The sequence below is a fragment of the Adiantum capillus-veneris genome, chromosome 5 (assembly GCF_014529385.1).
Source record: "Adiantum capillus-veneris isolate H3 chromosome 5, ASM1452938v2, whole genome shotgun sequence".
Classification (NCBI taxonomy): Eukaryota; Viridiplantae; Streptophyta; class Polypodiopsida; order Polypodiales; family Pteridaceae; genus Adiantum; species Adiantum capillus-veneris.
The window spans coordinates 41,577,641-41,592,843 of NC_140935.1; the positions used below are offsets into that span (position 1 = coordinate 41,577,641).

The 15,203-nt window shown below is 45.7% G+C and overlaps 1 protein-coding gene across 1 annotated transcript; it reads left to right on the forward strand.

Moving 5' to 3' along the window:
• Window positions 1–1,492: 1,492 nt before the first annotated feature.
• On the forward strand, window positions 1,493–5,378 carry LOC147457200 (uncharacterized). Its single transcript, XM_086513288.1, has 3 exons — window positions 1,493–4,304; window positions 4,791–5,248; window positions 5,367–5,378. Exons 1-3 carry the CDS (start codon window positions 1,493–1,495, stop codon window positions 5,376–5,378), a joined length of 3,282 nt encoding a protein of 1,093 aa, XP_086369414.1.
• The last annotated feature ends 9,825 nt before the right edge of the window (window positions 5,379–15,203 follow it).

Genomic DNA, 15,203 nt, shown 5'->3' on the forward strand with positions numbered 1-15,203 from the left:
GGCATGCTAGAGAGAGAAAGAATGGATGAATTTTAAGTATCAAAGAAGGGGAAGGGAATGGTCGTGCAGTGGCCATTCCTTGTAAAACTGGTGACCATATGGCGATTAGCAGAGGCCGGGAGCCATGGTAGGAGCACGTTTTGGAGGGAATAGATTACAAGAAAATGCAGGCGATTGTGGCTACTCATGATCGGACAGAGAGAAGGGAATTTCTTCAAGCTTAGATGTAATGACTATCCTAAGGGTGATCTTTATGTCTTCAATCATTTACTTATGCGTTAGTCCTTAATTTGTCCTGACCTCGGGCTTCAACTATTCGTGAATTCTATTACAAGCTGAGTCCATAATTTTTTCACACTCAATGTGACAGGCCACTAGACCGATCTTCACTGGTAGGCCGCTCTGGACTACTAGTTATTCACAGTAGTACACATCCATACTCAAGCTTGAAACATTTGAATCCAAAGGCATCTCGCTTGCGTTTTGGAGGGAATGGCCACTGCACGACCATTCCCCATGAAAGGAAGAAAGGAATGGCCATTCCCCATCTCGCTTGCGTTTTGGAGGGAATGGCCACTGCACGACCATTCCCCACTGCACGCCGGTGTGGGGTGCTAGAGAAAGGAAGAATGGGTGAAATTTTGAGTACTAGAGAAGATCAAGAGGGAAAAGAATCTATCTCTAACCATGCACGTCGGAGTGGGGTCCTAGAGAGAAGAAGAGAGGGAAAATTTATAAGGGAAGTATGTGCCACTTCCCCTAACTTTCCAGCCCTGTTTTCCAGTGATTGCTCGCGTCCCTTGTATTCGGCACTTTCTTATGATATTGATCATTCGTTCGCGTCCCTCATTCTCGTGTCCCTCTTGCGTTCAGTTTTCAAGTTGCGTTCTTGTATGTGCGTTTGCTTGCCTGCAGGTCCCGTTTGCATCGCAGGTGAGCCGACGCGGCCCCGTTTCAGCGACGCCCCGAACGAGGGCGTCACACTTGGTATCAGAGCTTCGGCTCGAGTCCCCGCCGACCCGACGTCGGCCCACGGCCCGTGGTTGTCACCACGTTTTCGGCCCGTTCTGCCTCGTTTTTCCATGTTTGCTCCGCGTTCTCGGCCCGTGTGGCCCCGTTTTGACCCGTTTCACCGCGTTCCTTGCGTGATTGCCCCGTTTTGCCCCGTTCCGCGCGTTTTTCTCCACGTTCTTCACAGTTTTTCACCGTTTTGCCTCGTTTGACCCGCGTTTCGCCCCGTTTTCACCACGTTCTTCGCATTCGTGGCCCGTTTTGCCCCGTTTTTCAGCGTTTTGCCCCGTTTTGCCCCGTCTTACAGCGTTTGGGACCGGTTTTCGCCGTTTTTGAGCAGTTTTTCGCAGTTTTCGCCGTTTTGGACCCAGTTTCGCACTGTTTCATAGTTTTTCAACGTTTTCAAGCCGTTTGCGCACAGTTTGTCAGTTTTCGACATTTTTGAGTTTTTCTTTTCGGTTTCGACCACAAAAATACAGGAATGGCTGGAGATCAAGAATATGATGACGGCTACAGAACCGAGCCTGATCTAAATAAGAAGAAGAAGAAAGAAACGAAGACAAGACAGGATGCACAAGACATAGTAGAAAGAAGACTCGAGGCCCGCATCATGGCCTCCGTGGAACAACAAATCAGCCTGATGTCGGCTAACCTGGGGGAATTGATTCAAACACAGCTAGGCCAACGGTACGAAGACCAACCAGGTCCCAGCAATGTCAACACGCGACGTAACACCCAAAGACGGACACGACCCGAAGACGAAGATGATCAGGATGATCGAAGTGAAAGACGCTACTACAGCCCGGACCGACATCTAGAAGACGAAAACCGACTTGGAAAATTCAAACCCAGTCCCCCAGAGAAATACAAAGGCAATCGCTCCTCACTGGCACTCAACAAGTGGTTCAACGAGGTAGAAGACTACATGCAGTGGAACAGCATAGGCAGACGCAGATATGTGCAAGTGGCCAAAACCTTTCTGGCCGACGACGCCTATGTCTGGTTCCTCACTGAACAGCAATCTAAGCACTGGGAGGACTGGGAGGATCTACAAAAAGACATGCTAAGCTACTTTGTCCCAGAAAATGAGGGCAACAAAGTCAGGGATTCATGGCGCGATCTACACCAAGACGGCCACATATCAGACTACATTGTCAAGTACCGGCGACTCATGCTCCAACTCCCATTGATGCACGCAGCAGACAGGCTGCATGGTTTCCTGTACGGCCTTAAGCACTGGGCCCGCCGAGAGGTAGAGAAACAGAGTCCCAACACCTGGGAAGTGGCCGCCAATAGGGGAGAAAAGCTCCGTGACACAAACACCATACCAGGTTTGCCTCCAAACAACCGTCCCAACAATTTTGCACCCAACCACTGGCCTAACCCACCCGTCGGGCAAGGTCGCAGATTTGTACAGAATAACAGAACTAATGTTACCCGCCCCCCACCGCCCCATCTCCACCCGGAACTAGGCCGCGGAAATGGCGCCTTAGTCCCACGCAGCGTTTTTGCAAGCAACTCCTACAATCACACACCCCACAGTTTTGCCTCCCAGAACTACAACGGCAATAATAACAACCTGTTTCCTGACCGCGTGTGGTGCAACGACTGCAAGAAGGATCATGGTCCCTACTACGCTTGTGTACGCAAGCGCGATTACGCCTCAACATCATATGGCAGAGCCAACACCATACAAATCGAAGAACCACCCTCCCCCCCCCAAAGAAGAATCGAAGAAACGGCCGACGCTAGTGTTGACCAACAACTTCGGATTGGAGCCGTAGCCCTCCACCCTCAATGCATGGCAGCATCAATCACGGACATTCAGAACTTGTATGTCCAGACAACGATTGGGACCCAACAACAATGGATCATGGTAGACTCAGGCGCTACACACAATTTCTTGTCCCCTCAGTGCGCTGATCGCCTGGGCCTACGCCTCACCACTGTCAATGAAACGACCGTCAAATTTGCCCAAGGAAAGGATAACAACGTAAAGGCAGAACGTCAAGTCAGGGTCGAGATGGGTGAATTCACATGCCGCCTTGACTTCATAGTGGTCCCAATGGACGACTTTGAGGCCATCATTGGTCTGTCCTTCAACGACAAGTATCTCATTGCCCTCCTCGGCATGAAGGTGGATCAGTTACTGCTGAATAATCAAGGCAAAGCAGTGACAGTGCAAGGCGCCAGACTCACAACGAAGCAAGCATTCACCCGTCAGGCGCATACGCAAACCAAAGTCCCACCCATCAACCGCCAAGACCCTACACAGTTAGCAGCGATGAAAGGAAAACAGAAGCTCCCAGAATACTCGTCCCCCAAACTCAACCTCATGAGTGCAAAGCAGGCAGAGAGGGCTCTCAAGAAAGGAGCTCAGGTTCATCTCTGCATCATGCAAGCAAAGGAGCAACACACAGCAAGGCTCAACTCCATCACCATCGAGCAAGCCAAAGTGGGCGACCCCTCCCTTACCCCCATCCTCCAGAAGTACAAGGATGTCATGCCCCCAGAACTCCCCCCTGGTCTACCTCCCCCTCGGCAAATTCAACATGAGATTGACCTCATCCCAGGAAGCACACCCCCGACAAAGGCCCCCTACCGCATGAACGACACCGAGCTCAAAGCGCTCAAGAAGCAACTCCAAGAGTTAGAAGACCAAGGGTTCATCCGACCAAGCAGCTCCCCTTTTGGCGCCCCAGTCTTGTTCGTCAAGAAGAAAGACGGTTCGATGCGACTCTGCGTGGATTATCGGGCCCTGAACAAGATCACTATCAAGAACAGGTACCCAGTCCCCCTCATGGAAGATCTGCTGGACAGACTACAGGGTGCCCAATACTTTACTCGCATCGACCTCCGATCGGGCTACCACCAAGTCTGCATCGCCTCTAAAGACATCCCGAAGACTGCCTTCCGCACCCGCTATGGCTCCTGGGAATGGATGGTCCTGGGGTTCGGTCTCACTGGCGGCCCTGGCACATTTTGCAGAATCATACATGACAGTTTCCGGGACATGATAGATGATTTCCTCATCACATACATTGATGACCTCCTGATTTATAGCAAGACCCTAGAAGAGCACCAAAAGCATGTGGCCGCAGTACTCCAACGCCTCCACGAACACCAACTCTATGCCAAGCTGGAGAAGTGTGAGTTTGCTGTGCAGAAAATCGAGTTCTTGGGCTTCATCGTCACATCCGAAGGCATTATGGTGGACCCTAAGAAAGTTGACGCTGTCATCAAGTGGGCCCCACCGACATCCATCAAAGAAGTCCGAGAGTTCGTGGGTTTCTGTCAGTACACCCGCCGCTTCATCCGCGACTTCAGCAAGATTGCGGCGCCACTGACAGAGATAACCAAAGGCCACAAACCCTTTCAGTGGACCTCTAAAGAAGAAGAAGCCTTTGAGGACCTGAAGATAGCCATGTGCAGTACCCCTGTCCTTCGACTACCCGACTTCACCAAACCTTTTGAAGTCCACACCGATGCCTCTGATGGTGCTATTGGTGGTGTCCTCATGCAAGAACATCAACCCATCGCCTACGAGTCCCACAAGTTCACAGATGTGGACACCAGATGGACCACCCATGAGAAGGAAATGCTCGCTGTCGTCCACTGCCTCCGAAAGTGGCGACACTATGTCCAAGACAAACACACCAAGGTATACACTGACAACATCTCCCTCAAGTACTTCCAGACACAACCCAAACTCACCCCCAAGCAAGCTAGATGGCAAGATACTCTCGCAGAATACGACATAGACATCATACACAAACCAGGTACTACAAATGTCATGCCAGATGCTCTCAGCCGAATGCCCACCCTCACGGCTATCTCTACAGCAACCAGCACTTTACGCCAACGGATCCTCGACGCACAAAAAGCTGATCCTGCTGTCCTCCGCATGCTCAACGACCACATCTCTGGGAGAGCGGCAGTGGGTCTTTTTGAAGTCAAAGATAACCTCTTCTACGCACATGGAAAAATCTACATTCCCAATGACCCAGAGTTAAAGAAAGACCTCATGTGGGAGGCTCATGAATGCAAGCTAGCTGGACATGGGGGCCAGAAGAGGTCTTATGACAAACTCCATCAACACTACATGTGGCCAAAAATGAAGGACGACGTAATCGACTACGTGCGTACCTGCCCAACCTGCCAACTGGTCAAAGCTCAAAGAGTCAAGCCGGCTGGCCTCCTCCACCCAATGCCAACACCCTCCCGGCCTTGGGACATGGTAAGTATGGACTTCATCGTCGACCTCCCCCCCTCCCACGGCCACACCACCATCATCGTGGTCGTCGACTACTTCACCAAGCAAGCTCACTTCATACCTGCAAAGCCTCCCGTCACAGCCTACCAAGTAGCCAAACACTTCTTCGCCAAAGTATTCAAATACCATGGCCTCCCCTTAGCCATAGTTTCTGATCGCGACACCCGCTTCCTCAGCGACCTCTGGCGCGAGCTCTTCAAGCTGCTAGGAACCCAGCTCCGCTTCTCCTCCGCCTACCACCCAGAAACCGATGGCCAAACCGAAAGAGTCAACCAAGGCATTGAAGACTACATCCGCAACTACGTCAAAGCAGATCAAAAGGACTGGTCCGAATACATGGACATCATGGAATTTCACTACAACAACTCCATCCATAGCAGCACTGGCTACACCCCCTTCGAACTCTCCACAGGTAAAGAAGTCGTCACCCCTCTTGCACTGGCAACCGGCGACGTGCATGCCCAGGACCTGGAATGTGAAGAGTTTTTGCAGCAATGGCAAACACGCATGCAACGCGCAAAGAAGAGTCTCAAGCAAAGCAAGGTACGCATAGCCAAATACGCCAACCAAAAGAGAAGACCGGCCGAGCTGTTCCAAGAAGGTGACTTGGTATTGGTAAGCTCCCAAAATATCAACCTCCCTCAAGGCCTCTCCCCGAAGTTCAACCACCGATTCTACGGGCCATACAAGGTGCTCAAGAGCTACAACGACATCACCTACAAGCTGGAGCTACCCCCACAAATCAACATCCACAACGCTTTCCATGTAAGTCTCCTCAAGAGGTTTGCACCGGATAGCACCTATGGTCGGAATGTCCCCGAATATGTAAAGGATGGTCCGCCCAATGAGCCGGAGGCCATCCTAAAGTCGCGCTTTGGGCGCCGGGGACAACTATTCTATGTCAAGTGGCGCAACCGACCCATGACGGAATGCACTTGGGTACCTGAAGAAATCATGCTCCGTCTCGGACGACCCCTTGTGCTCCGATTCTACAACATGCCCACTGAAGAGGAGGACATCGATCAACATGACACCACATAGAATAGGCCTCACCCCCCTTGTAAATAGCAACACCCTAGGTAGCTAGACATGTTGGAACAACAACAAACTCTCATCTTTGTAAATATCCACCCCTCAACCTCGGCAACAAATTTTGTATCGGCACGCCTCAAAACCCCAGCTTGACGTGGGCGTCAAGCTCTCTCAACCCGGGGGAGTATATAAGGGAAGTATGTGCCACTTCCCCCAACTTTTCAGCCCCGTTTTTCAGTGATTGCTCGCGTCCCTTGTATTCGGCACTTTCTTATGATATTGATCATTCGTTCGCGTCCTTCATTCTCGTGTTCCTCTTGCGTTCAGTTTTCAAGTTGCGTTCTTGTATGTGCGTTTGCTTGCCTACAGGTCCCATTTACATCGCAGGTGAGCCGACGCGGCCCCGTTTCAACGACGCCCCGAACGAGGGCGTCACAAAATTTGTGAAGAGGAGAAGAGTGGGTGAACTTTTGAGTAGGCTAAAGAAGAGCAAGAGCAAAAAATATATCTCTCTCTAGCCTTGCACGCTGGCGCGGGGTGCTACAGAGAAAAAGAAATGGAATAAATTGTGAATCCCAAAAAAGAGCAAGGCCGGCGTGGGGTGCTAGAGAGAGATAGAGTGGGCTATGCGAGTGGAGATGATCCATTGCAATGGTTGAGAGGGAGAAACAAGGACAGGTGATTCTGTGCCAGTTATTGATTGTCGCCTGTAAGCGGCGACGAGCAGAAGAGGCTGATTCCATGTTTCTTGGCATGAAACCCCTTCGAATTGAGAGCTGCCCACGATCGCCCAACTCAGGCTTTCCAGCTGGCGGCGCCCGCCCTAGCGCTGCTGCTGGTTTTCCGCACCAACGCCTCCTACGGCCGCTTCGATGAGGCACGCGCAAGTCACAAAAGCCCAGCCCTTCGAAGCCGCGCCCACATGGGTACTTCAGCGCCTCCGCCTGCTGCAGCGTTGATTAGTGATTACTTGCCAAAGCCTCGAGACCTAGTCAATTGCAAGTAGAAAGAGAATCCCACAGCAACGAAGGGGAAGTGATGACTATTTCCATTATTATGCAGTTGTTGAAACTAACGTGCAATTGCAGCTTGTCATATTGCCTCGTTCTCCCTAACGTTTATTGTTCGATGGTTGGAACCATTGCAGTGATAGCCCACAGCAACGAAGGGGAAGTGGTGACTATTTCCATTATTATGCAGTTGTTGAAACTAACGTGCAATTGCAGCTTGTCATATTGCCTCATGCTCCCTGACGTTTATTGTTCGATGGTTGGAACCATTGCAGTGATAACGCCCTCTGGTGTTATCTCCTCATCCCCGGCCACCGCTCGATTTCCTTGAGCCTGTGCCAATTCTTGCATCATCTTGAGAAATTATTGCCTTGGGCTTCATTGTCGAATTTCATGATGCGCATCATATTTAGTTCTGAACTAAATGATAGGCAAGAGTGATGGGGGAGAGTTGATAGGGTTTGGCTCTCTCTCTCTCTCTCTCTCTCTCTCTCTCTCTCTCTCTCTCTCTCTATGTGTGTGTGTGTGTGTGTTTTTTTAGGGGGGGTGTGTGATATGTTACCTGCACTGGCGACTACGGCTGTTGTTGGAAATACTGTGAGATTGGCGTTGACAAAAATGGTCATATGTTGTAGTTTTGCGTTTGCAGCCAACTTATGAGGATTTTATCCCTTGTTCTCACTTCTTTTTGTACTGCCTCCTTTCACTAGTGCCACTGAATGGAACCATTCATCGGAATCGAGAATTCCTTTCAGCAATTCCATTCACCGTTTACTGTGTGTGTGTGTGTGTGTGTGTGTGTGTGTGTGTGAGAGAGAGAGAGAGAGAGAGAGAGAGAGAGATGCAGCTTAAACCGATATAGCTATCATGAGATAGAGGCACTCATCTAGTATCTGAAGAGAGAGATAGGCATTGCCGTAGCTACAATCACGGGTTGGTTCTTAGGGTTCGTAGTGCTTAGGCAGTAGACACCCTAATGATGGTGAGCACCTTCAGTTCAGTGTGTTGATGAGAATGGTGGCGGTGATGGGTCATGCCCTAGTCACCTACTTGATGAAAATGGATGTGGCTGTGGAGTGGGCGTAGTTAGGAGGGTGAATGGAACATTGTTCACACACCCAGTTCACTACAACATATGAGAATTCCTGATGACATATTGTTCTCAGCCAAGTTTTGCAACATCAAGGGCCATCAATCCCGCATGCATAGCAACCCTGCGTAGAGCATAATTGACTCGATAAGCATTACAATTTCCACATCGGGGAAGCTAGAGCTGTGAGATTAGCTACAATTACCAGGTGAGCAAGGGAGGCAGGGCAATCAAGGGCGACCCCATTCTGTAATGTCTTGCACTATATCCTTGTGACCAAGCTTGAGCTCCGCCTCTTCAAAGATGGTATTGCATTGCTCCAGGCTCCTTGAAGAACTCTTTGGTCAGAATGAGTATCCGTTTCGAATGTCAGAGTGGTCACCTGCACAAGTTGCCTCTTTATGGAGTGTGCAAGCATATGTGTCATAAAATTCCCAAATAAATCGGGAATCGGATTTGATTCTTCTACGGCTGTTGCAGCAAATTTTGCTTGGAGCCTAGAGTGGTTCTTGGCTTCAAGTGTGTAGATTTGGTCAGTGTGACACTATGTGTACCTCATGGCTCGCCACTTCTTGCCTTTTCCTTTATAGTGCAGCTACTCAGCTACTCTGGTGCTCTAATTTGCTCATGTTGCTTCCTTTTTTGGCTGCTCAGTAGCAACTAGTATAGTAGCCTATATCATTCCTCGACTACGCAACAACTCCATGCTTCTTGCTCTTGCCACATTTTCATAATGTTGTCCTCAGCTTCAAATCTCAAGTTTTCGTATTTGGACTATTAGGCTTTGAACTCTTGTATTCATGATACCTATTCATGTATTTATCTCATACACATGCTTATTGTATGCCATTTGGATAGCCTAGAGGACTTATTAATGTTAGGGCCTTCATAATCTTTTATGAATTTCAAAACCTTGCTATTCACCAGTCTTCCCAGTCTAAAAGTTGGCAATTCTCTACACTTTTGACATAGGCTAGACTTTCCTTTGCTATACGATCTCCTTTTAAATGCATCTACATGTAGAGAGGAATCCATTCACACTATAATAGTGAAATCAAGCCAATGATTTTTTCTTCATCTCATAGGTAAATTGGGTGAATCTATCTAAGTGATGGTATCTAATCATTATTGAACATATAGTGCTGAAAAAATGATAAGGTAGAAGGACTATTTATACACATATTCTTTGTGGATCCTAACCATTTAGACATTTGTTCGGGTTTTAGGTCGCTCGAAAAATCTCGCTCGGGCTACAGTAAGACTCGAGAGAAGAAGTGTAATTATAAAGAGAAGTCCATTACATAGAAGGACAATCAAACCATCACAAGTCCAAACACAAGTAATGCTCCAATGATCTAAAAATTGCCTTTTTGACATTTAAAGGTGGAAAGTAGGAGGACCAATATGTCCATATACAAGCATTTGAGCAGTATGTAGGATTGAAGGACATTGATGAGGATGATTGGGGTGATTACTTCCCATCGACATTGAACGACGCAGCAAGGAAGTGGTACTACCATTATCCAGCCTGCAAACTTTGCACGTGCAGCAAACTGATAAAGGAATTTTGTCTGGAATACAATGACAACAAGGGAGACGAAAATATACTCTATGAATCGGACAAGATCAAGCAGGGAAAGCTATTGGTAAGGATTTATGTGTAAAAAAATAAAAAACTCACCAGACAACTGAATGGACCACCATCAGAAAAGTGAATGCATGCCTGGTTCTTGAATGAGTTTAAAAGCAAGAAGATTCAGGAACATGAGGTACCACTACCAACCAAAAAGTTCAATGAGCTAGTGCAAAGAGCTTTGAAGTTGGAGCAAGAAGCCAAGAAGGAGAAAGTCCATAAAGGAAGAAGGGATTTGAGTGACAATGAGTCACTGACAGAGGAGTCAAGTTCTAACTCTAGTAGTTGGTCTAAGAGTGAATCAGAGGATCATGTGAAGAATAAGAAGAAAGGCTCATGGACAAAGAAAATCAAAGCAATGTCGAAACAAATTTTAGAATGTCAAAGATCAGATCGATAGTAGGGAAATTGAAGACCTGGTGTACAAATTGCAAGTTGAAAGAACATTGGTCCCATGAGTGTTGACAGTGCACATACTGCAAAGCATTTGGACATCTACGGAATAGTTGCAGGATCCAAATGCATCATATTAAGAAAGGCAAGGATGTCTCTATGATAGCACTGCCAAACCTAGAAGCAACAAATCAAGACAGGATGTTATGGACTAGGGAGAATGATGCAAGAACTAGCAATGGGCCTAGAAGAGGCAGGTATCAGAAGATAGAGCTCATTTTACAAAGAGAAATTTTAGCTTCTACATGTGTGAAAATACGGACACTTTGCAGCCCAATGTCTTGAAAACTGTAAAAGTTGATGTGTCTGAAGGGAAAGTAGCCAACCCACTTTCGATGCGTGTGATCACTAGGAGTTTTGAGGTTGTGATTGAAGAGTTACCAGATGAGGCGGTCAAGGAAACGAAACAAACTAAAGAGGCTCAGAGATGGGAGAAGTAGAGGGCTACCTGTAAGTCCAAGGGAAAGGCCTAGGAGGCCAATGAGTAGTAGAAGATATTGATCATCTATTTTAGTTACGATGTCTGGTTCATTCTTCTGATATTTCAATGTGTCATTGCTCTTCTGCTTCTCCTACTACCATCACTTGCATCAGTCTGAACCTTTTCTTTGCCCTTGTTGTTTGACTTGTAAGACCCATGTGAACGAGAGTGTATTTGAGACCTCTTGGAATGCCTCCGCCTTGATTGAGCAAAGTGCTGAGAGCCCCCTAGCCCCTTAGTATCTCTCCGATCAAGGTTGACATCTATCTCCTCATTATGAAAGTCAGGTCCACCGTCAAAGCCTTGGTCTGATTCTTCAACCATCATGTTGATCTGATTTTGATTCTCAGCAAATATTGTGGTAGGTCTCATGCCTCTTCTTTCACATATGGATGCATTCTAAATGTTCAAGTAACTCCAAATTCCAACTAGTAGATAGGTTCCTGTCAAGAGTTTGAGCTCACCACCGTGATCGCCAAAATGGAATGAGCTAGTCACCTCTCACTACTATTCTAGGCTGGAGATTTAGAGTTAGATGTCAAATCATATAAAGAATTAGATTCAAACTTTAGAGAAGCATCGAAAATCAAACAAAAAGTACAAAGCCAAACCCTGGACGCAAAGTACTAGCACTGATATATTCAAATAAAGGAGGAAAGTACAACTGGCACCAAATGTTGATTACAATAGAGCTAAAGACAACCAAAGCAATAGCTCAACAAGTACAATGACTCAAGAATGACTAGCGACGTCAAAGACCCCCAAAATGAGAGTATCTGATCCTATTTATAGGTACCTAGACTAGGTTCAGACTGATTGTACATTGTTATAGTTATTGTAATAATTACAACTAGTAAATACTAGATCCAACTATGTACAAGCTCTTGTGTAAGGCCCATTCCCACTGTCTACTCTCGGTTCATAAAAAGGGTAATAAGGATAGATTTCACTGAGTCAAAAGATGCCACTAGTTTTTCATAGGCCTTACAATGTTTTTCATTGAGCTCTTCTAGCCTATGAATCTCTACCTAGTTTTCACTTTGTCATTTAGCTTCTCTATATCTACATATGCTTAATGGATATGCTTCTCCAGTATGTGTCTTTTCTCTTGTAGGGCATCGTTGGATCTCTAGATCTTTGACTTGGCTCTTCAAAGAGTTCTTCTTAGCTACTCTTTTTGGTAGGCTTCTTTGATAACTGTTATCTCTCTTTCTCTCTAGTATTGGTCACATTGTGATTGTATAGAAACTAGAATTGCAACTGCTCCATTGTCTCCTTCAGGTCAAAGTCCTTGACCATATTTAATTCCTTTTTTAATAATCTCCTATCCAAATCATCTAGTTCTTCATGAGGTTAAAGTCCTTGAGCATCTTTAGTTCCTTTTTGAACAATCTTCTATCCAAGTCATCTAGTTCTCTGTGATTGAAGCTAGTGGAGAGCCCTGCATTGGATGTATCGGCTTCTTCTTTGTTTGAATGACCTTGAGTGTTTTCCTTTGGTAGTGCAATAGTTTTTTGTTTGAGTAGCATTTCTTTGATCACTGTGGTGCTTTTGAGCTTAGGTTTAGAGCTTAGGTTTAACTGCATGTGCTTGGGTACCTTCTAGTGTCTTTATCTCAACATGATCTAGAATGTCTTTGAATTCTTCTTGGTTTGTTTGTAAATCTTCACGTTGTCTTGGAGCAAAAATGGAGGTATCATTTTTCTTTGGTGGTGGTCATGCTCCATTGGTGTGTCCCTAGATGAGCTCCTCACAGACTATTCAATTGATTGTTGAGCACCCATCCATTCCCTTATTGTGTCTATTTCTCTTGCAGGTGATAGGGTTGGGTTGTTGAGAAAGTCTTTTTCATCTACCTTTTGCTTTTTTGCCGACTCTCCTTGTTTTTCACCTTTCCTCTTGAGTTCCTATTTTATCCTTTCTTTACTTTCCTCTTGAGTTCCCTTTTGATCCTTTGTCTTTCAGCTTGTACTTGGTATATCTCCTCTTGAGTTCCCTTATGATTCTTTCTCTTTGGGCTTGTACTTGTTCTATTTCTTATTGAATCCTCCACCTTTGTTCTTCTTGTTCTCTGGTGGCTAATCCCACAAAGTCCTGCTAATCTTCTTCTTCAGTTTTTTTCTCCTTGGACTTTTTTTGGGTGGCGTCAACTTTTCTCTTCTTAGCTCTTTTCAATGTACCTTCCATTTATTTGCATTGTCTCTGTTTGGGGTACTTGTTCTTGTGGTAGCTATTCTTCTCCCTTGGATTTGTCTCCTTATAACATCTTTTGGCCCTTATAACATCTTTTGTCTCCTTATAACATCTTTTGGCCCTTCATCAGAGGGGATGACCCTTCATTGTCGTCTGCAGGTGCTTGAGACCTCGATCCGTGAGTAAATTTCTTCACAGGAGTAGTGTCCAAATCTTTGACAGCCTTGGCGTGATGCATGGTTTGTTGAGTAAGTTCTAGCTGTGATGGGGCAGGTGGGAGTTGTGCTATCATTCCCAATGATTGGTAAGCTATCCTAGTGAGCATAGGGCTAGTGCTCATAGATCATTAATACTTGACACTACCCTTTATATTCCCTTCCATGATCCAATTCAAATAGGTACCTTCCAAAATCACATTGAACTCTCTTATGCTCCAAAAATCCTATGGCCCTGATAACCACCATATGCCAAAGTGGCTGAGTGTAATGGGGACGCCTAGATATCTATAAATGCTAAGATATAAGCCGTAGTGCTAGCTTTGTCTCTGGAAACAAAAAATCTCTATATGTGAAATCTTCACCTTTAGCCTCATAAAGGATCTATCCTTGTCGTCTTTCATTGTATTTGATAGTAGATTATGGCTACTTGGAGAACCACTATGATGGTTTCAAGAGTAGTGATTTCACTAGAAATTGGTAGAGAAAAGGAAAGAGAGAAAGAGAACTCAAGAATCCGAAGGGCAACACGACGATGGTAGAGAGGGAATTGGAGATGGAGATGGGTTGAGAGAGAGGGTAACTCCGACATTATGGCAAGAGAGATTCTGCTTTTGGAACTTGTGTGTGTGTGTGTGTGTGTGTGTGTGTGTGTGTGTGTGTGTGTGTGTGTGTGTGTCTCGAAAGTAAGGGAAGAGGGTCCTTTATATAGGCTCTCAAGAGCCAAAAGCAAAAGCTAAGAAAAGCGAACAGCACAAAGATAAGTTCGCATACATTTGCGGCTATATATATATTTTTTATTTTATTTTTACTTTTTTGGACAAGCATTTCGATTCACCAATTTGAGTCTCTAATATTAGAAGAAGCTTGGATTCCAAGAAAAGAGACTCTCACTTCTCTAAAAATACTCCCTCCTTCCTAAAAATACTCCTTCTCTTCTAAAAATACTCCTCCTTTCTTAATGGTCAACTCTTATCTTTAGAAATAGACTTGAGGCTTAAGTTTTCCATATCAACCTATAGTTTCCAAGTGAATAAAGGCCATAATTAAAAGTTTCAGAGTCTGATTTTTTATCCGATCCTTGCATTGGAACGCTTTATGACTTAACAAAATGCGAACCTTTAATATTTGCAAAAGTAAATGAAGTGCTTTTATTGAAAAATGTTGGTTGGTACATTACAAACATCTTGGCTAGCTATTCAAATGGCTTGAATGAGCATTGTAGAGTGAGACTTCAATCAAACTCCCACCGAATGTTCCAAGAATGAGAGCACCTATAGCAGGAAAACTTGTTATGCTCTCTAATGTGGGTGCTCCTTAGGTGCAGTATACACATAAATTTGACTCCATTGCACACAACTAGACAACTGAAAGACATATTGGAATAACTAAAATGACATACAACAAAGAACTCTACTCAAAATAGACACAAAAAGGTAGACTTCAAGCTCAGAATAAGCTTGAGTACTCTCAATGTATTAGCTACAAACTTGCTAGCAGTGGACACAGCTCCATACCAAGTGCACACATACTGAGTATTGATATATTGTGCAGGTTAGTGCACAATAGATACTGTTGGAATTAGGGTTGCTGGAAAACACACACAGCTTGGAGAAGATGAAGGAAGCTCAAGGCACACAATAGAGAGTGTATTACTTAGTGTGGAAAGATAGATATCCCTAGAGTGATGGGCATATATACAATGCACAGGGGGGGAAAAACCTCCTAAAGAGGGAAAAAATGCCCCGACGGTCCTAAGTGTGTTCACACACATCACTACCACATGTATATGGCAACAAATTTCCCCTGGAG

Bases quoted from the DNA above. Each gene is read 5' to 3' on its own strand.
- LOC147457200 (XM_086513288.1), top strand. From the start codon at position 1,493: ATGGCTGGAGATCAAGAATATGATGACGGCTACAGAACCGAGCCTGAT. The intron at 4,305-4,790 runs GTCAGTACACCC...TACACAAACCAG, and splicing joins CCGAGAGTTCGTGGGTTTCT to GTACTACAAATGTCATGCCA.